Here is a 19,987-nt window from a genome sequence, read left to right as displayed (position 1 = left end):
AAGCAGTTTGCTTTCATTACTTTATATTTTAAAATGTTTTTTTAATATTGAAAGATGCTTTGAATCTCAGTATAAATACTATCTATTGAAAGAGAGAGAGAGAATTAGGGGAGGGGGGGGGTTCAAAACTTACCTTTAGTGCTCCCATTTGTACCAGGAACAATATCCGTTACATTAATATCATGAGCATAATCTAAAAAGAGAAAGGAAGACAAACAACTTAGGAACATCTCGCCCCTGCAGCTAGTTTCTTCCGAGGTGTATTTTGGAACAAACAGGATGTATGCTGAAAGCAACATGCAGAGTTTTAGGTTTTAACAACAAAAAACAACCTTCCCACAGTTCTGTTCTACTCCTCCAGATGTTGTTAAACTCCCAACTCCCAACAAACCCACTCAATTCAACAACATCTGGAGGGCACCGTGTTCTCCATCCCTGATCTACAGCACTGAATTTGTGCCAATGTTCACCACCACCACCACCACCGGACCTTGTTTGCAATGCCCTTGGGCATATGAAGTGAGAGGTTCAAATGCACAGCAATTCCCCCTTGCTTCTGTGTAAGCACAATGAAATAATAGGGAGAGATAGCTTCCAGGTCAGGAAAAAGGGCACCCAGGTGGACCTGGAATTGCAAGCCAGTGTGGTGTAGTGATGAAAAGCAAACAAAACTCACTGCAGTCCACTGAAGGCAACCAACCAACTACCCCTCCTTCTCTCTCCCCACCTCTCTTCTCCCCTAACCTTATACTGTAATACAACATTCAAGTCTCACATCAAACACAACTTTTAAATTATAAACTAGCCAAAGAATTAATGCTTGCAAGCACTCTGCAAAATTTCCAGATCTGGTATTTTCAGAGTAAAATTGTGTCCAGGCAATGAGCCTCTTTCCCCGTAAGAATATGTCATTTGCATCAGTTCCATTACCCTCAATTCATCCTTCCTTGCTTGTCTCCCAAGTTTCAGGAAAGCGGTAAGGAATTTCTATCAGGTTTGCCCTAGATCAGGGGGCCCTGGACAGCGGACTGATCTTGCTGCATTGCTGGCTCTGGTTATGTCTAGACCTCTGTTCACTTGCAAGCTTGTTCCAAACCCTTTTGTGTTTTTGTCATTACTTTGTCAAATATATCCCTGCAATCATTAGGTAGCAACAACCTTTTAAAAAACAACAACAGCATAATCTATTTAAAGATACTTACAAGAGTCCAATGATTCTTTTAAAAAAAAACCCAACCTGTGATTCTGCAACTTAGCCTGGCTAACTTTTCTTTCTATAGTGAACTACATTGCCATCTGCTGGATAAATGGCTTAAAACACATGCGGTTACCACAATTAAGACTGTGGGCCACTTTAAAACATATTAGAGGCCAATTATGCCTACTCCGATTTGCTAAAAGCCAGAATTAAGACTTGCTTACATGTTTAGGATTGGTGCAAACACCAAACCAATTTAGACAGCCTTCTAAAAAATACTATAATGCATCTGAGATACCGGTAGTATGGAAACATATTTAAGATGTACTGTATATAAAAGCATAAAGGTAAAGATAAAGGGACCCCTGACCATTAAGTCCAGTTGCGGACGACTCTGGGGTTGCGGCGATCATCTCGCTTTACTGGCCGAGGGAGCCGGCATACAGCTTCCGGATCATGTGGCCAGCATGACTAAGCTGCTTCTGGCGAACCAGAGCAGCGCACGGAAACGCCGTTTACCTTCCCGCTGTAGCGGTACATATTTTTCTACTTGCACTGTGTGCTTTCAAACTGCTAGGTTGGCAGGAGCAGGGACCCCGTCACGGGGATTCGAACTGCCGACCTTCTGATTGGCAAGCCCTAGGCTCTGTGGTTTAAACAAGTTAAAATTAAAATGTTAACATTGAAAAGCTTCCCCAAACTGGTGTCCTTCAGATGTTTTGGAATGCAACCCAAGTCAGCCTGTAACCCAAAACATCTGGAGAGCACTAGGTGGGGGAAGGTCACCTGAGAATGATGCCCAGATCTCAAAAGATGACCAAAAAAATATAAGGACCTGCATGTTTTCATAACTTTTAAATTAGTTCCAGGGCACCACAGTGCGCAATGTTGAAGAGTTTCCTAGGAATCAGCATCCTTAATAAAGGGCACTACTGTAATAATTTATTTCAAATATTGCGCATTTGTTTATAAAGAGAAAAGTTTGTTTTCTCACAGAGATCTTAGTACACACACTGTAATAGTCTATTCAGTGTGATATTTGAGTTTTATAAGCAGGTTTTCTAAGGGGAAATTTTATTTAGAGTATTTTTATAGTGCCCTTTGAGTATATTCTCAGGATGATTATAAAAATGAACAACGATGGTTTGGTTTGCACGTCGTTTTAAACCACAGTTAACCTTAACTATGATTTAAAGGTGAATGCACAGCATTCTGGGGCACAGGAAAACAATCACAGCTGCTTCATTTGTCGTGATGCCATGCTACTTCGAACTAAAGCATGGCTTGGCTTAGTGCTACTTCCATACCTGGGCTCATAGTTTGTCTCTCTTCGGACAAATCACGAGCTGCAACCAGACTATGTTCTTGGCCCACTCATGCTTTGTTTGGAGAGAGACAAACCACAAGTCTGTTTTCAGACACAACACTAAACCAAAACATAGCTGAGCACCTGGTAATGTGGCAGCTGTTATTCAAAGCAACGTGCAAGCAAGGCCAGTACAAAAAATAGTAATAAGAAAAATTATAAGTAGTTTTCCTCCTGAGAAGACATGTGCGGGATTGCACTACAAGTTATTTTATGTATATGCCACTTTTCTACAGCAGACTGTGTTGAAAGTGACTTGCAATAAACACTCACATAATTACACACACTGAAACATAGACCAAAACGGCTTTTAACAGATGCAGCCATGAGTTCTGCTGTGAACTACTACATCGTATTTGTCAGGTAGGAAAAACCAAGGGCCAGCTGCAAGGAATTAAAAGAAAAGTTCACACTTACTATAAATAAATATCCCCGTGTTGTAAAGGAAATTGGACATGAGGACCCAGTAAACCACCATGGCTCCAATAAGGGATACCAACGAAAACAAAAGGCTAGACCATTGACCAAACGATCCAAAGTAATACTTGCAAACATCTGGGAATTCCCAAGTTGAGGTATCCGTTAAAGCTGGGGGAGGGGGGAGAGACATCAAGCATAGAGTTAATACTAAAATTCAATAATCTAATCATTACTGCTTACACATACTTTGCATTCTGAAGATCTCTATATCCATCCTAAACATTAAGATATCACAGATTCTCAACAACTGATGCTGAACATCCTAACAAAGTAAAACAAAAGCCTATTGCTTTTAAAGTTATTTGCACAAAGAAAGGCAGCTTACATTTTTAAAATAGCAACAAAAACATCTAAAATACAATTACTGTATAGCATTTTAAGTAACCACCAAGCAGCAAACAGAAGAAGAGTCGCCGGCGTATTAGAAAGGCATGTTTTCACTTGCCGTCTAAAAACAAGGGAGATGAGTAATGTCCCTCCGAGTACCAGCTGCTGGAAATCGCAGGTGGGCAGTGTGCTGTTGAGCTCATGGTCAGTTTGTAGGCTTCCCACAAGCATCTGTTTGCCCATGGTGAGAATAGATGCTGGACTAGATGTTTATTGTTCTTATTTGGTTCCTCTGGCAGGAGAATTTAGCCCAGAAAAGGCACAGCACTGAACTGAACCTTGTGTATAGATGGGCTTTATGAATTTGATTTTAAGATATTGGGTGGGCTGCGCTTAGGATTGCCAAGTGAAGGTCACAGGAATGGCACAGAGAAACAAGAAGTCAGGTTTCTGCTAAGTTAATCATTATTAAGCGCCAGAGACCGAATAAACATTGCATTAAATTAAAGCTATGCATCAATAGCAGACTCGGGGATCGTATCCAGCTGATGAGCAGGCATAGTGCTGGAATTAATGGGCCTAAGTTACTCATGGATACAACCCTAAATCTCTGGCTGGGGATCCTTTGGTAGTAAAAACGGTGCAACCACGCACATGAGGGAGGCGATACCTTTAAAAAGTAACAGTAAGGCACTAACAGTAATATGGGGGACAGATACAACTGTGAGATCAGTTGTAGCTTTTCCTGTCACTGCAGTATGTGACAAGAAATGGGAAACCAACAACCTTTGGCCAACGTTACAGGAAATGTGACTCTGCGTAGGTCTACGAAACTACAATTGGGGAACTTGGACTACAATTCCCACCTGAAGGAGCGTCTCCACCCCCATTGTTCTGCCCGGACAATGAGGTCCAGCGCCGAGGGCCTTCTGGCGGTTCCCTCACCACAAGAAGCCAAGTTACGGGGAACAAGGCAGAGGGCCTTCTCGGTTGTGGCACCCACCCTGTGGAATGCCCTCCCACCAGAGGTCAAAGAGAACAACAATTACAGACCTTTAGAAGGCATCTCAAGGCAGCCCTGTTTAGGGAAGCTTTTAATGTTTGATGGATTTCTGTATTTTAATATTTTGTTGGAAGCCGCCCAGAGTGGCTGGGGGAACCCGGCCAGATGGGCGGGGTATAAATAATAAATTATTATTATTATTATTATTATCATCATCAACCCTAGCCATTGAGAATGCTGGCTGGGGTTGATGGAAATTTGGAGTCCAGCAACACCTAGAGCGCCAAAGGTTCCTCCCTGTTGCATTAGACTCCTAAGTCCCTGCCACACAGCCTACTCACGTACAGTAGCCCTTATTCATTGCCATTTATAGCAAAAGGTTAATAGCTTGCTTTCAGAACAAAGCGGCATCGCACACAGCAAGTGTTCCATTATCATTATTCAGCTTGAATTGCTCCCGATGAAAAGGAGTTCTCAGTAATCTCTGTCTGATGGAACCCATCCTGCAACAGGCAGGAACAGCTTAGAGTCACTGAGCTTAGAAGTACAATGTCCTCAACTCCTGGGCGCAGTAATACATTAAGATGATGGCTCCCAGACAGGGTACCAAGGGCAGGTTCTAGTGAATGGATGGTGGGCCCTGCTGAGAAGCCAGCAGCTGCCCAAGAGGGTCATGTGCCAATGCCAGACCTGTTTAAGAGCTACTCCAGGATACCAGGAATGTTTTCCTTATTGAAAGAGCACTAGAAGCAGTGAGCAGTCTTCCCTGGCTGTGCACAGCCACAATGGAATTGTGTGTTTTAATGCACACTTTCAGGTATACACACCTAGGCGAAATAGCTCTAGGATCGGTGCATCACGAGAACTGAGCACGCGCAATAGAACATGTCCCACTGCTTACACTGCAAAAGTCAATGTGGAAGTAAGTCCCTGTAGCAGAACACCACAATCACACAGATAAAGAGTACTGAAACTCATACTTACGTATCATTGCCCTTGATTTCACGACTCTGTAGCAACAGTAAAGTGTCAATACTCCCATTAACAAAATAATAACGATTCCAGAAGTAAATCCGGCCTGTTTTTTTCAAAATGAAAAAAAAGCATTAGCAAATTGTGACACTGATGCAAATTACACCCACACATCGCTACATTAAGATTGACCTTGACACACCTGTAAGTTGCCTTACCTGTTTTATTCCCCAGGGAATACTCAATATAGACGTACCCATCATTGTATTCCAGATCATAAATCTGAGGGGAGAAAACATGCGCACACATAAAAATATGAGAAACTAAAACTGATTGTGGAAGCTTTTTCTACGTATTATGAATTTGTGACAAATAATGTACTTCATATCTACCATGCTTTGAAAGCATTTCACATACATGGTTACTATGCTTGAGTTTTTGCCGTAACCATCCGTACAGCCCTCTATTTTGTAAGCAGTTCCTAATGGACTATACACGTAGATTTCTTCTGGAGCAGGAAGTACGTGATCAGGAGCCACCTAACAAAAGATGAGAAGACAAGGCCTTAGTGACAGTGTAAGTCTCTGGTGCTGCAACACAGTACTCCTCTACTCGCAGAATTCAAGAAGGCACTCCAATCCCAATATTAAGCAAGTTCTGCCCATTGAGTTCAACAGAGCTTACTTGAAATGCAACAGTGCAAAAGTTATTTAATACTTGAGCTTATATGTTGTGTGGGAGGGGAGCTTTTAAAAACTGAAAGGGGGAAAAAACCTGGCAAAAGGAAAAGAATGAAAAAAAGAGAAATGTTAAGTGTCCAACACTTGCAATCCTAAAAGTAAAATCCAAATGAATGGAGCTTACTCCTAGGTTAGGCATCCCCAAACTTCAACCCTCCAGATGTTTTGGACTACAATTCCCATCATCCCTGACCACTGGTCCTCTTAGCTAGGGATCATGGGAGTTGTAGGCCACAACATCTGGAGGGCCGCAGTTTGGGGATGCCTGTCCTAGGTCCATAATATGGAAGCCCAAGCTATAAAATTTAATAAGACAATTGACTCATTCCCATATTATACAATTAAGGCACATGGTCTCTTCTAGAGCAGCTTGGGAACTGTAGTTTACCCTCTCACAGAACTACAATTCACAGCAGTCTTGAACTACAGTCCCCATAATTATTTTTTGGGGAGAGGAGAACGCCATGTGCTTTGAATGGATGGTGTTAATCAGCCCAGTGATAAGCCAAACCATGGTTAAGTGTGAATGAGTAAGAGGGCTGATGTACAATTACAAAAGCTGCTCCCTCTTTGCTTCTCTCCCTATCCTGCTGCACTAGGTAAAGGTAAAGGGACCCCTGACCATTAGGTCCAGTCGTGACCGACTCTGGGGTTGCGCGCTCATCTCGCATTATTGGCCTAGGGAGCCGGCGTATAGCTTCCAGGTCATGTGGCCAGCATGACAAAGCCGCTTCTGGCAAACCAGAGCAGCACATGGAAATGCCATTTACCTTCCCGCTGTAGCGGTTCCTATTTATCTACTTGCATTTTGACGTGCTTTTGAACTGCTAGGTTGGCAGGAGCTGGGACCAAGCAATGGGAGCTCACCCCGTCACAGGGATTTGAACCGCCGACCTTCTGATCGGCAAGCCCTAGGCTCAGTGGTTTAACCACAGCGCCACCTGGGTCCCTAGTTCCTGCTGCACTACTGGGGACTAAATACTGGGACTTAGTCCAGCTTAGTATTTTATGTGAACCTGAACTTGGGGCTTGGCCAAACAAGCCATGCGTGGTAAGCCAAGAGCAAACCTTGGTTACACCTCATGGTTTGTTTGGCGCTCCCACACCTGGGAGTTGTATAATTCGTTTCCGAGCACAATTCAAAGTGTTGGTGCTGACCTTTAAAGCCCTAAATGACCTCAGTCCAGTATACCTGAAGGAGCGTCTCCACCTCCATCGTTCTGCCCGGACACCGAGGTCCAGCACCAAGGGCCTTCTGGCGGTTCCCTCATTGAAAGAAGCCAAGTTGCAGGGAACTAGGCAGAGGGCCTTCTCGGTAGTGGCGCCTGCCCTGTGGAACGCCCTCCCATCAGATGTCAAAGAGAAAAACAACTACCAGACTTTTAGAAGACATCTGAAGGCAGCCCTTTTTAGGGAGGCTTTTAATGTTTAATAGGTCACTGTGTTTTATTTTTCTGTTGGAAGCCGCCCAGAGTGGCTGGGGAGGCCCAGCCAGATGGGCGAGGTATAAATAATAAATTATTATTATTATTATTATTATTATTATTATTATTATTATTACTTGTCTTTTCCTTACCAGTGCTCTATCTGAGGGCGACGCGAGCCTGCTGTAGTAATGAATCCGCTTATTCATTGCTGAAGCTTCATCTGTAATTCTCTGCGTATCATCATTCACAGTAACAATATTTGTAGGTTCTATATGGAATGGCCTGGAAGAGAAATAAAAAACGTAATAGTCTTCAAAGCCATAATCAACAGAAGACTAACATTAGAGGTTGATAATGGAACAAAAGAGCCCAGCATTTGGTTCCCACAATGTCCAACCAGATGCTTATCAAAAGCCTATGAGCCAGACATGAGTAAAATAGCATTTTCTTGCTCATGTCCCCCAGTACACTGCCTTTGATACTGGAAGCACAATTTAGGTGTCATCACAAAGAAACCTCCTCTACTCAGGCTGATGCCATAATGAAGCTTAGCTGGCTGCTGTACCACCGGGGGGCCTCTTCTGAAGATCTCAATTTGTGAGCAGGTCTGTTTGGGACAGTAGTTGCTTAAAGTTGAATGGAGCCTTTTAGGTTAACAAAAACACCTTAAATTTTGCTTGCCAGCACACAGGCAGCCAGAGCAGTCCCATCAAAATTGAGGTTGTAGGCCAGGATTCCCCTGTGGACCTCGCCTGCAGAAGCTCTGAAAAAGAATACGGAAGGGGAATGGGCCACATATCGATTATTATTAGAAAGAAAACAGGACGAGTCCACGCTGAAAAAATATGAAGAAATTAAAGGGCACTTGACAGCCTGGCTGCAAAAATTTCAAATATATCTGTCAGGGGACCTCCATACAGGGAGCCTCCGCCTCTCCTGTTGACCAGCACTTTGCCCAGTAAGAGCAGCAGCAGCAGGTCAGATGGGGGGGAATGAGGAAGTTAGTGGGATGGAGGAGTCAGGGCTTGGCTATATTAGAGAGCCATTGCAATACCCTGACCAACAGGTGGAGGGGAACAGGCAGCCCCTTCCGGCACCCGAATTAATGCGCACCACCAAACGTAAGGTCGGGAGGAGGCATTTCGGGGTGCCCAAACTCTTATGCTGGGCATGCAACAGGAAACGTCCACTCTCGGATTCTGCGAGTGACTGAGTGGTCATGTTTTCTATCTCTGCACTGTAAATACTACGCACAATAAAACTCTTAAAAGACAGAGCGGACTTGGGCATGTTTACTTCAAGAGTAGCTGCAACAGCACCATTACAATATCAAAGATTAGTCATTTATAAGAAAGCAGGTTTTGCAAGAGAAACATCAAAATTTGAAAAAGAATTGATACAAAGTAAAGGAAGATATATCTCTTGGGTATATGATCTCCTATTAGAATGGGAAGTAAAGGAAGAACAAGTGAAAGCAGTAATGGTGAGATGGGCACAAGACCTGGGTTATAATATTTACATGGAGCAATGGGAAAAAACCATGAAGATGATGTACAGATGGCACCCTAGAAAAACTTGCTAAAATGTATAAAAATAGATCATCTATATGTTGGAGATGTAATAGAGAAATTGGGTCTTACTTGCATATGTGGTGGAATTGTACAGACATCTGTGTATTTTGGAATAATATATATGAAGAACTTTAAAAACTATTTAAATTTACATTCAAAAAAAGGCCAGAAATATTTCTATTAAGCATACTGCCAAAAGAAATAGGGAAATTGAAAAGAACATTCTTCATGTACAGTGTTCATGTACAGGATAACAGCAGCCAGAATTTTAGTAGCAAGAAATTGGAAAAATACAACAATACCTAGCACAGCAGATTGGCAAACCCTAATGGTAGAATACCTGCAGCTAGCAAAGGCAACAGGAAGGTTCAGAGGCCAAACAAAACAAATAGCCTCTAAGGAATGGAGAATTTTTAAAGAATACTTAAAAAACCATGGTATTAAAGGAAACCTCCTGGCAGAACTAGACTGACCCTTGTATCATATAAAAAGTAATTGACCAATTCGCAGGGATGTAAAAAGAGACTATATAAGAAATATGTAACTGTGCGGTATATGTATTTATTTTAAAACAATAAAGACATAATTTAAAAACAAAAAACAAAATTTATGTTGTAGCATCATGAAACTCTCTCCTACCCAGCAATCTAGCTGCCACATTCTGCACTAGCTGCAACTACCAAAGCAGCTTTGAAGGGCAGCCCCTCATAGACCACACTGCAGTAATCTAATGCATGAATCATTAAAGCCAGACTATCCATGGCCAGGAATGACGACAGCTGGTGTACCAGCTAAAGCTAGGAAAAGGCACTCCTAGCTGCAGCAGTCACTTACGCCTCCAGCAGAAATGCTGGATCCAGGCTGTGGCGGAGCTTCATGCTCTGGCACTGAGGGCGGAGAGAAGGCGGGGGTGGGGCTGGTGTGCGTCCTGGGGGCAAAGTGCACTGCCCGCAGGGGCGTGGCGCACGTCATGGGGGCGGGGACTGCCGTCTGTGAGGGCGGGGCACCCAGAGCGGGAAGGGGGGCAGCCACGATGGCACCCTACCGGGATTGTGTAGCCAGGGGCGGTGCGCTCCCATCGCCCCCCTCTTCCTACGCCCCTGGATCCAGGTGGACTCCCAGCCACCTGCTTATTTAGAGGGAATGCAAATGGGGTTCACATGGCTGAATATACCCTTCATACAAATATAACAGAGTTCTGTAGCACCGAACAAATTTACTAAGGCCTAAGCTTTCACAGGTGGCGGGATGCGGGTGGTGCTGTGGGTTAAACCACAGAGCCTAGGGCTTGCCAATCAGAAGGTCGGTGATTTGAATCCCCGCGACGGAGTGAGCTCCCGTTGCTTGGTCCCTGCTCCTGCCAACCTAGCAGTTTGAAAGCACATCAAAGTGCAATTAGATAAATAGGTACCGCTCCGGCAGGAAGGTAAACGGCGTTTCCGTGCACTGCTCTGGTTCGCCAGAAGCAGCTTAGTCATGCTGGCCACATGACCCGGAAGCTGTATACCTGCAACCCCAGAATTGTCCGTGACTGGACCTAGTAGTCAGGGGTCCCTTTACCTTTACCTTTTTAAACTTTCACAAGCTCTGTATGAAAAGATTTCCTCTACGTATACCGAAAAAATTCAGGGATGTGGCTAGGCTTGAAGCCTGCCTAAAATATAGCAACACTGATTGAAAACCTCAACATCGCTTACAAACCAAATTCAGAAGTTTTTAGAAGACTTTTAAAAGTATTTTTTAAAAGAGTACTCTTGTACTCTTTGTGACTTTTTAAAAGGCACAAAGAGTACAAGAGTTGACTCTTATATCTTTAGAAATCAGTTGGCCTACTATTTGAAAAGATACAATCTCACTTGCTCTGTATCATCTGTTGCATGGAACCACATCATAACCACAAAGATGGTGATCAATTAAAGGAAGGAAAGGCCCACAAAAACCACACACTTTTGTTCTTTTAGCAACAACAGTGTCATGCTAGCTAACTAAATAAATATAAATGAAACTGTCCCCCCCCCAAACAGCAATTTACATATACTCGAGCAGCTTCTACTTAAGGAAACCAAGGGAACACTATCAACATTTGAACAATATGGATTAAACAATACCTTGAAGACCTCCCAAATTGAGACAGCACTAAGTGGCTCAAATGCAGACTTCTATTACCTGCCCTCCCCCCTTCGGCTGTATGCTCTTTTAACGTATAGCAAATTATGCCCCACGCACACATGAATCTAAGGCTACAAGAACAAGTATTCTAAAAAAGTATCAGCTGCTGGGCCACAAGCTTCCTAATTTTACAAAAACACACTGCTAACTAATTATGACTACAAAATCATATTCCCCACCTCTGCTGCTTTTTAGAGCTGATTCACACACATATTTACATAATTTATCAGGTCTTCTGGCAAGCTACACCCGCCTAAATTCCCTCTTCTGCACAACAATTAAAGGTGCAGGAGCACTGCCTTCTCTTTGCATCAAGCCACCCCAATCACAGCTGATTGCAAAGTCTTCTTTGTGGAGCTTGAACCGGAGAAGGGTCAACATGCCTCAATATTGCACTTTGCAAATTGCATCTCAAGCTGCGATTGGAACAGAACACAATGCCACTTAACTTAAAGGCATGTTCAGAGAGCCAGTGTGGTGTAGTGGTTAAGAGCGGTAGATTTGTAATCTGGGGAACCAGGTTCGTGTCCCCGCTCTTCCACATGCAGCTGCTGGGTCACCTTGGGCTAGGCACACTTCTCTGAAGTCTCTCAGCCCCACCCACCTCACAGGGTGTTTGTTGTGGGGGAGGAAGGGAAAGGAGATTGTTAGCCGCTTTGAGACTCCTTCGGGTAGTGATAAAGCGGGATATCACATCCAAACTCTTCTTCTTCAACGCTCCTAGGCTTTAGGTGTGTTTGCCTGAATCTGTGTAGGGGGGGGGGGACATGCATGCAAGCCCCATCCCCTGACCTTGTTTGTGTTGAGCAATAAAGGTCCGTGAGGGGAGTGAGTAGATCAGGGGAACCTGCTTTATCAGGATCATTGATCACACAAAGGGTTTTACTCACGTTCAGGTGAATGAGAGTAAAAATTAAAAAAACGCTGCAGACCTCCCCTGCTCAATGTACTCCTGACTAAGCAGTCAGGAAACATACACCAGGACAATGGGAGATGGAGCTTGCCCCCTCTTAATAATAATAATAGTAATAATAATAATATTTATACCCTGTTCATCTGGCTGGGCTTCCCCAGCCACTCTGGCCGGCTTCCAACAGAATATTAAAATACAATAATCTATTAAACATTAAAAGCTTCCCTAAACAGGGCTGCCTTCAGATGTCTCCTAAAAGTCTGGTAGTTGTTTTTGTCTTTGATATCAGGTGGGAGGGCGTTCCACAGGGCGGGTGCCACTACCAAAAAGGCCCTCTGCCTGGTTCCCGGTAATTTGGCTTCTCGCAGCGAAGGAACCGCCAGAAGGCCCTCGGCACTGGACCTCAGTGTCAGGGCAGAACGATGAGGGTGGAGACGCTCCTTCGGGTATATTGGGCCGAGGCCGTTTAGGGCTTTAAAGGTCAGCACCAACACTTTGAATTGTGGGTCTATGGACAAGTTTAGCAATACTCAAACATGCCTTTAGACCAGGCATCCTCAACCTGCGGCCCTCCAGATGTTTTGGCCTACAACTCCCATGATCCCTAGCTAACAGGACCAGTGGTCAGGGATGATAGGAATTGTAGTCCAAAACATCTGGAGAGCCGAAGGTTGGGGGTGCCTGCTTTACACTTTTTCCCAATCAGTGCTACTGCTACGGCATGTCGGAAACTCAGGAACTTGTTTAGATTACAGAGGACAGCAGCAAGACACCTATTCAGTTCAAATCATAATACTGTACATTTTACCTAAATCCAGCAGATATCCTGATGCAACACAACTAGTCTGTTATAGCCATTCTATAAGTAACATTCAAGTTAAGAGGTTACTGAGCTGGAGGATAAATTGCAGGAAGTAGCATCAAAATGAAGAAAATATGAAACCAGACCAAAAATACTAATGAACAGCAGTAAAAGAGATCTTAAGTATTTATTTCCTCTCACCTTTTGTACTTAAAGTCTTCTGGGTTAAACTGAATATTGAGGGCTCCAATGTCATTTTCATCACCTCCAACAGGGACCAGAAGAGGACTAGTATCTTCTTCCATATCTGGAGAATGATCTTCTACCAAATGCAGTAAATTATTCTAACCTTAAAGAAAGTGAAATAAGTAAGTTACTGCAAGTGATCATCACTACATTTCCTCAAAATATTATTTCTTCAGGAAGACAGGACCTCCCTTAAGTTTATTAAGCTCAGAGTCTAAAATTGCCTAACTGTAGCATAGATAACCTTTCAATAAGCATCTAAGATGTATGTTTTGACAGTTCTTTGGCTAAATGCTTTAAATCGGGGGTGGAGAAACTGTGGTCCACCAGAAGGAGTTGGGGCTGGTGTAAACTGGAAGTCCAGCAACAACTAGAAGGCCTGAGATTCCCCATGCCTGCTTTAAATGAACAATTTATATGCTTAGTCCCCATTGGCAGGGCTATAAAATACACTGGTTTATTTTTCATTCAAAAATTAAACCACAGGAGTTCTGAACAAACAATGCTGTGCATGATTACACAGGTAAGAGTGCACAGGATCGTAGCCTAAGTAGGAAATGTTCAAGTGGGACAAATGAGTCCTAATGACTGAAAAAGTGTGAAAATTTAACATACTACCGTATCAGGAGAGGTTAGGTGTCAGTGTTTTGTTTTTACAGGAGAAGTGGAAGACTGGAAATAGAAATCCATGTTCCAGAGAAGTTCCAGCATATTTTTAACTGATAAGAATCCCCTCCCCGAGAAACTAGCTGATTCAATCAGTCATGGGAAGTTAAAAGATAACAATGCAAATACTGATGCTGATGTTTACCAGTCACAAAAGTTAGGAAGCTACATGATCTTGAGCTAATTGTATATAAAGCTATAAAAATGTATAGTAGCAGTTTTTTTTCCTGGGAAATCTCATTGAGAGGAGGCATAGAGTTATTTTGGAGTTGCAAGTTCTAAGCTTGTTAGCTGCAATATCCCGTAGGTCTTTTTTTGATTACACCCCTTCCTGATTTGCATTTAATAATGTTCACTTTGAATACATTCTAATCATCTGTCAACTACTAGAGAAAACAATAGTCCGCCTCTTTCTTGCTGTCTCCTCAGATTTGCGGGAACTGCGGGATTTTGGTAGCGCAACAGAGGTTTTGAAAAATCGCTCCTTTATTTGGATGGGTGAAGAATCCAAGTTTGAAATCGCAAGTTCGTGGATCTGTTTGTGGTAAATCCTCCACAATAGCGACAACGCCAGCCTGTTCGTGCTGATGCGGTTAAAGATTTATCAAGGGGAACTGAAAACTCTGCCTATGGTGTAGCCGGAAGTTAAGAATCTTTACGTCCCACTAATTTCGGGAGAATGTTAAATATATCCCACACTGCCCCATTGAAATAAATGAAACTTAAGCATGCTTCATCATTCAAACATTCATATTGTTTTCTCTAGCTAAATAGTGCCGTTGCCTTCTTTTGAGAACTGATAACACATTTATTTGCAAATGGTCTGCTATATTAGGGCAGGCACTTGACCACACGAGCAACTGAGCCCTTCGCGCTCTTACTCAGTAGTAGCAAGTCTCGCTGAGTTCCGCGGACCTTGCTCCTAGGTAAGGATGCACAGGGACTGCAGTCTAAGGCTGGTGCTCGGCGTGTGTGTGTGTGTGTGTATTTATGAGTTATATATATATATATTTAACACAAGTTTAAATGAAATCTAATGCAGATTCTGTACCTGGACTCCGCTCCGCCTGATCTCGGTCTGCCACCATTCACCGGTACGAGGCTGCCCCGCTTGAGTCATTTCCAGTCGAAAGCTGTAAACAGGAAGAACTTTTGCTGCTCTCAGCACCGATAGAGCAGACTCCCTCAGTCCTCCATCGGCACTTCCGCTATCCAAACGAACGGGATCCGAAGCATGGGATCCACCATAGAGATGTCGACATAGAGCGGCCCCCACTCTGCGCTCATAGAGCTAAGCCGGTCAGCCGCAGAGATATAACAATCCAAGAGTGACACACGCCAGCTCCCCTTTTCGAGTTTAAGGACTCTTATTTCCCACCGCTAAGAGGGGTGGAAGTGCAGGGCGGCGCTCCTGTATAAGGGGCGAAGCGTGTGCAACCCATTCATTTTGAGAGCCAGATGGCAGATACTGTACTGTGATTAGCATTTTCCAGTCCTTTCCTCACAAAAGTGACTTGCCAGATTTGCCATCTGGAGTTGTTTTGGAACAGAATCTCTTCTGACGTGTTCTCTGGTTTCAATGCATGTATCGCCTGTGCGGTGATTTCAGGAGACACGGGCGAAGCTAGGCTTTATTTCACCCGGATGTTTGTCACACATCACACACACACACACACACACACACACACACACACACGTTGGGACATCACCACGAAAGTGGCCTGCGATCCTCGAAAGCTTGCGCAAGGCTCCCAAATGCATCTACAACTCTGAAAGAAATCCTGATAACGTGGGAAATGTGCAGGGTTGTACTGGAGACCGGTTTCGGAGATGTATTTCGCCATTACAGGTCGGACATTTCTGAAAAGACTCTTCCTCCACCCCACCCCGAGTTGTGAGCTTATCAACTTCAGCACCCCCCAATACTAGATGGTTGCATCCCCCCTCCCAATCTTCACTAAGATATTAAAAACTCTATTACATTAACAGGTATTTAATGTAAGCAGCTATCTGTCAGTGCCCCCACCATCTTAGAAATTATGATAGAAACTGGAATATTTCAAGGCTGTCTATGTGACACAGCGTCCACCCCATTCAGCTTACAATAAGGAGATGACAATGCCAAACTATGTTGCAGCCGCAGGGTTTTTATATGCCACTGTTAATTCCCACCCTTGCGATATAGGCATAATATTGTTATAGGAATTCTAAGGTCTCATATATATAAATTGTTGTTGTTTAGTCGTTTAGTCGTGTCCAATTCTTCGTGACCCCATGGACCATAGCACACCAGGCTATATATACATATATATACATATACATATATATATAAATAAATGTTCATAAATGTACTAGGCGAACACATAAAGGTAAAGGTAAAGGGACCCCTGACCATTAGGTCCAGTCGTGACCGACTCTGGGGTTGCGCGCTCATCTCGCATTATTGGCCGAGGGAGCCGGCGTATAGCTTCCAGGTCATGTGGCCAGCATGACAAAGCCGCTTCTGGCAAACCAGAGCAGCACATGGAAACACCGTTTACCTTCCCGCTGTAGCGGTTCCTATTTATCTACTTGCATTTTGACGTGCTTTTGAACTGCTAGGTTGGCAGGAGCTGGGACCGAGCAACGGGAGCTCACCCCGTCGCAGGGATTCGAACCGCCGACCTTCTGATCAGCAAGCCCTAGGCTCAGTGGTTTAACCACAGCGCCACCCTTTACCTTAGCGAACACATACAGAAGTATATAAAGCACGTGTCTGAAATAGTACAGGAGAACAGTCCTCAAGCCATTTGACTCTTCCAAATTGACCTCAAATATTTCTCTGCAAGGAAGAAGGAAATGGGAAAAGCTTCCCAATTGTCTTTGGATTGTAGGGGCTTGCACCTCCCTGTAAATACAGTCTGGCAAGTATCTGTTAACCTGAGCACACTATCAATACTGTATGTGTAATAGATTCAGGAACCAAGTACCGGTATTTACCATCTCAAAGGAATGGCCAAGCTACCCAGAAAAGGCAATCAGATAAGGCATTATCAGGTATCCTGGCAGACAGGTTTTCTGCTGTAGACCTCAGTGATGTATGTATGATGTTTTTTTTGGGGGGGGGGTCTTGGGAGGCAATTTTCAAATGTTTATATAAGAGCTTTCACACCATTGTTCTAGGTTCCTCTCCTCCTTTGCTGCATGGGGTGAGCAAGGGGACCCCCCCCCCCCGTTGCAACAGTCTAATAAAGATTAGGTTTACTAGCTGCTTTGCTTCTCAATATTCTCTGGTTGGCCTCTGTTATTTTCTCCTACCAATAGCGGTCTATATGGTCTCTTAGATACCCCATAAGGGAAAGGGATATATCTCACCCACACCCCCAATTTGCAATATGGAACAATAATATTAAAGCTCCCCCCACCTTCTAGCACAGGAAGCATTCACAAATTAAAATAACTTTAAAACCTCACCTTTTCCCCACACAAGCAGACTTCTGCTTTGCTTCTACTTTTTGAGGAGTGTGTGGGTAAATACGGTATGCTCCTTGCAAATAACTGCAATAAAATCTTCCTAGATTTCTACACAGGATCCCTCCAGACTCTTTATTTTGCTTTGGCTGGTGTATTCTGCAACATGTCATTGATACATTAATAGCGCATTAGTGGTAGATTTATAATTGTCAGCACATCTATCTGTTTTATTAGCTTTCCTCATGTTATCACATTATTGCTGTTTAGAGGGATTCATGTTAAGTTTCTAAATTACAGAAATAAGTGTACTAGCTTTCTATGTTATTTCTGGCTTTGGGGTTTCAAGAAGAAGAAGAAGAAGAAGAAGAAGAAGAAGAAGAAGAAGAAGAAGAAGAAGAAGAAGAAGAAGAAGAAGAAGTGGAGGAGGAGGTTTGGATTTGATATCCCGCTTTATCACTACCCAAAGGAGTCTCAAAGCAGCTAACATTCTCCTTTCCCTTCCTCCCCCACAACAGACACTCTGTGAGGTGGGTGGGGCTGAGAGACTTCAAAGAAGTGTGACTAGCCCAAGGTCACCCAGCAGCTGCATGTGGAGGAGCGGAGACACTAACCCAGTAGCTACACCACACTGAAAGATAACAGCTACTGTTTACAGACAGCGACCACAAAGACGAAGACCACCCTTTCTGCAAGTGCTGTCTGAAGGGATAGGGGTGACATCCTCAATGCCAGATCAATCTTCATGCCAGATAGAGCCAGAGCTCTGAGGGCTGACTGGGCTCCAGGCCCAGGAGTCTTTGTTCTATTTCCACCTGTAGCCTGCAACTTGATGTGAAGGGCAGTGGTTCCCAGCTCCTTGCATCTAAGCTATGTTGGACAGCCAACATAGCAGCATAAGGAAAATAACTGTCAGCCTTCACTTTCATGCCACCAGTTACTCAGCAGATTGTTTCCTTGCCAGATAGGTCAGTTACATGGACAAAAGTTCTAGTTACAGGTAGATAGCTGTGTTGGTCTGCCGTAGTTGAAACAAAATAAAGAAATTCCTTCCAGTAGCACCTTAGAGACCAACTAATTTGGTTATTGGTATGAGCTTTCGTGAGCATCACACATGCACATGAAAGCTCATACCAATAACCAACTTAGTTGGTCTCTAAGGTGCTACTGGAAGGAATTTTTTTATTTTGTATGGACAAAAGTGTCATTGAAGGAAGCGAAGATGTGGCAAACTCCAAACACATTCTCTCCTTCAGCCACCTGTGGTCCCAGACTGATAACCTGTTCTTCCTTCCTTTCCTTGCCCTTACGAGCTGCCATATCCGCACGTCTCCACAGGCAGTGACCAGCACCGGAAAGGAAGACCTATACTGGCCTGTTTTTTACAACAAGGCAAGTCAAACTTTGACTTACTGGAACTATGTGAACATGTGAGGAAGGAAATCATGGCTGCTTTGTTTCTCCCTGGACCTTTTTGTACCTGCAACCACACTGAGCTAAGCCAAGGTTTCTTTTTTTAAGAAGACCAGGGAGAATAAAACATTTCAGCTGAAAGTTCCTCTCCAGGTGCCCACACATGGCCCCAGGCAGCTAGTCTGGTTTACAGTGCTTGGTGAACCAAGCCACCACTACAATGTATTCTTTGCCGTTTTATTGTTTACAGTTGAATTAATTTTATTTCCTGGCCATGTTTGATTCATTTGTAACAGCAACATGCATTTTATAATTGACTGGCTGACAATTAGCTTCTGGGTTCAATTCAAAGTGCAGGTTTTGACCTATAAAGCCTTAAATGGCTCAGGACTCAATCTCTCCAGATGAACCAATCCAGACCCTGTAATCATATTCTGAGGCCCTTCTTCATATGCCTCCACAAGAGTTCTGGAGGGTGCATAGCTGCCAAGTCTCCCACTGAAAAATGCGGGATTAGCAGCGGCGTGGCACCGGAAGTTGCTTCTACGCATGTCTGGACATGCATAGAAGCAACTTCCGGTGCCGCTTTGCCCGATTTTCGGTGCCCAGGCATGGGCTGAGCGGCACCGGAGTTGCTTCTACGCATGTCTGGACATGCGTAGAAGCACCTTCCAGTGCCATGCTACCCATGTCTGGGCACCGAAAATTGGGTGGCGCCAGCACCCAAAATGGAGCCTCTGGCAGGTAGGAAATCTGGGGGATTTCCAGGATTTTTTTCCATTTGGGAGAACAGCGGGAAACGGATTAAAATCCGGGGGTTTCCCGCAAAAAAACGGGAGACCTGGCAGCTATGGGAGGGTGTCAACATGAGACCAAGCCTTTCCTGCAGTGGCACCCCACTTGAGGAATGCTCTCCCCAGGAAAGTTTGGCTGACACCTTCATTATATACCTTTAAATGCCAGACAAAAGCATTCTTCAGCCAGGCCTTTGGCTGATTACCATCCGATACCCATTTTAAATGTGGGATGCGGGAGAGGAGGTTATTGATGGTTGTTGTTTTAATTCTTGTTTTTATCATGTACTTTGTATTTTTATATTGTCAGCTACCCTGAGATCTGTAGATAAAGGGCAGTATACAAATTTAATAAATCAATAAATTATGCAGCACAAAAACTTGTACACGTTTTTTATATAGTACTAACCGCCACCATTCAGCTGAGCTGACACTTGAATATACCAGTGC

At 43.8% G+C, this 19,987-nt stretch overlaps 1 protein-coding gene and 1 pseudogene across 2 annotated transcripts in view; both read right to left on the bottom strand.

Moving 5' to 3' along the window:
* SLC38A9 (solute carrier family 38 member 9) overlaps positions 1-15,338 on the bottom strand; it is a 53,055-nt gene extending 37,717 nt beyond the window's left edge. The window contains exons 1-8 of one of the 2 annotated variants that reach the window (XM_035100454.2): positions 14,932-15,338; positions 13,170-13,317; positions 7,663-7,795; positions 5,764-5,885; positions 5,565-5,628; positions 5,359-5,452; positions 2,982-3,152; positions 134-193 (exon numbers count right to left, since the gene is read on the bottom strand). In XM_035100454.2, the coding sequence (XP_034956345.1) occupies positions 134-193; positions 2,982-3,152; positions 5,359-5,452; positions 5,565-5,628; positions 5,764-5,885; positions 7,663-7,795; positions 13,170-13,273 (748 nt within the window). In that variant the 5' untranslated portion in view covers positions 13,274-13,317; positions 14,932-15,338. Of the gene's footprint in view, positions 1-133; positions 194-2,981; positions 3,153-5,358; positions 5,453-5,564; positions 5,629-5,738; positions 5,886-7,662; positions 7,796-13,169; positions 13,318-14,931 lie in introns of those variants that run through there. The other variant, XM_035100455.2, reaches the window with a different exon arrangement.
* A 2,644-nt stretch (positions 15,339-17,982) lies between these two features.
* LOC118077099 (small ribosomal subunit protein uS11-like) lies at positions 17,983-18,666 on the bottom strand (annotated as a pseudogene).
* Positions 18,667-19,987: the final 1,321 nt, after the last annotated feature.

Source organism: Zootoca vivipara, chromosome 11 (genome assembly GCF_963506605.1).
Source record: "Zootoca vivipara chromosome 11, rZooViv1.1, whole genome shotgun sequence".
NCBI classification, from domain to species: Eukaryota; Metazoa; Chordata; class Lepidosauria; order Squamata; family Lacertidae; genus Zootoca; species Zootoca vivipara.
Note: the sequence above shows the minus strand (reverse complement) of the source record. Positions and strands in the feature narration are given on the sequence as shown.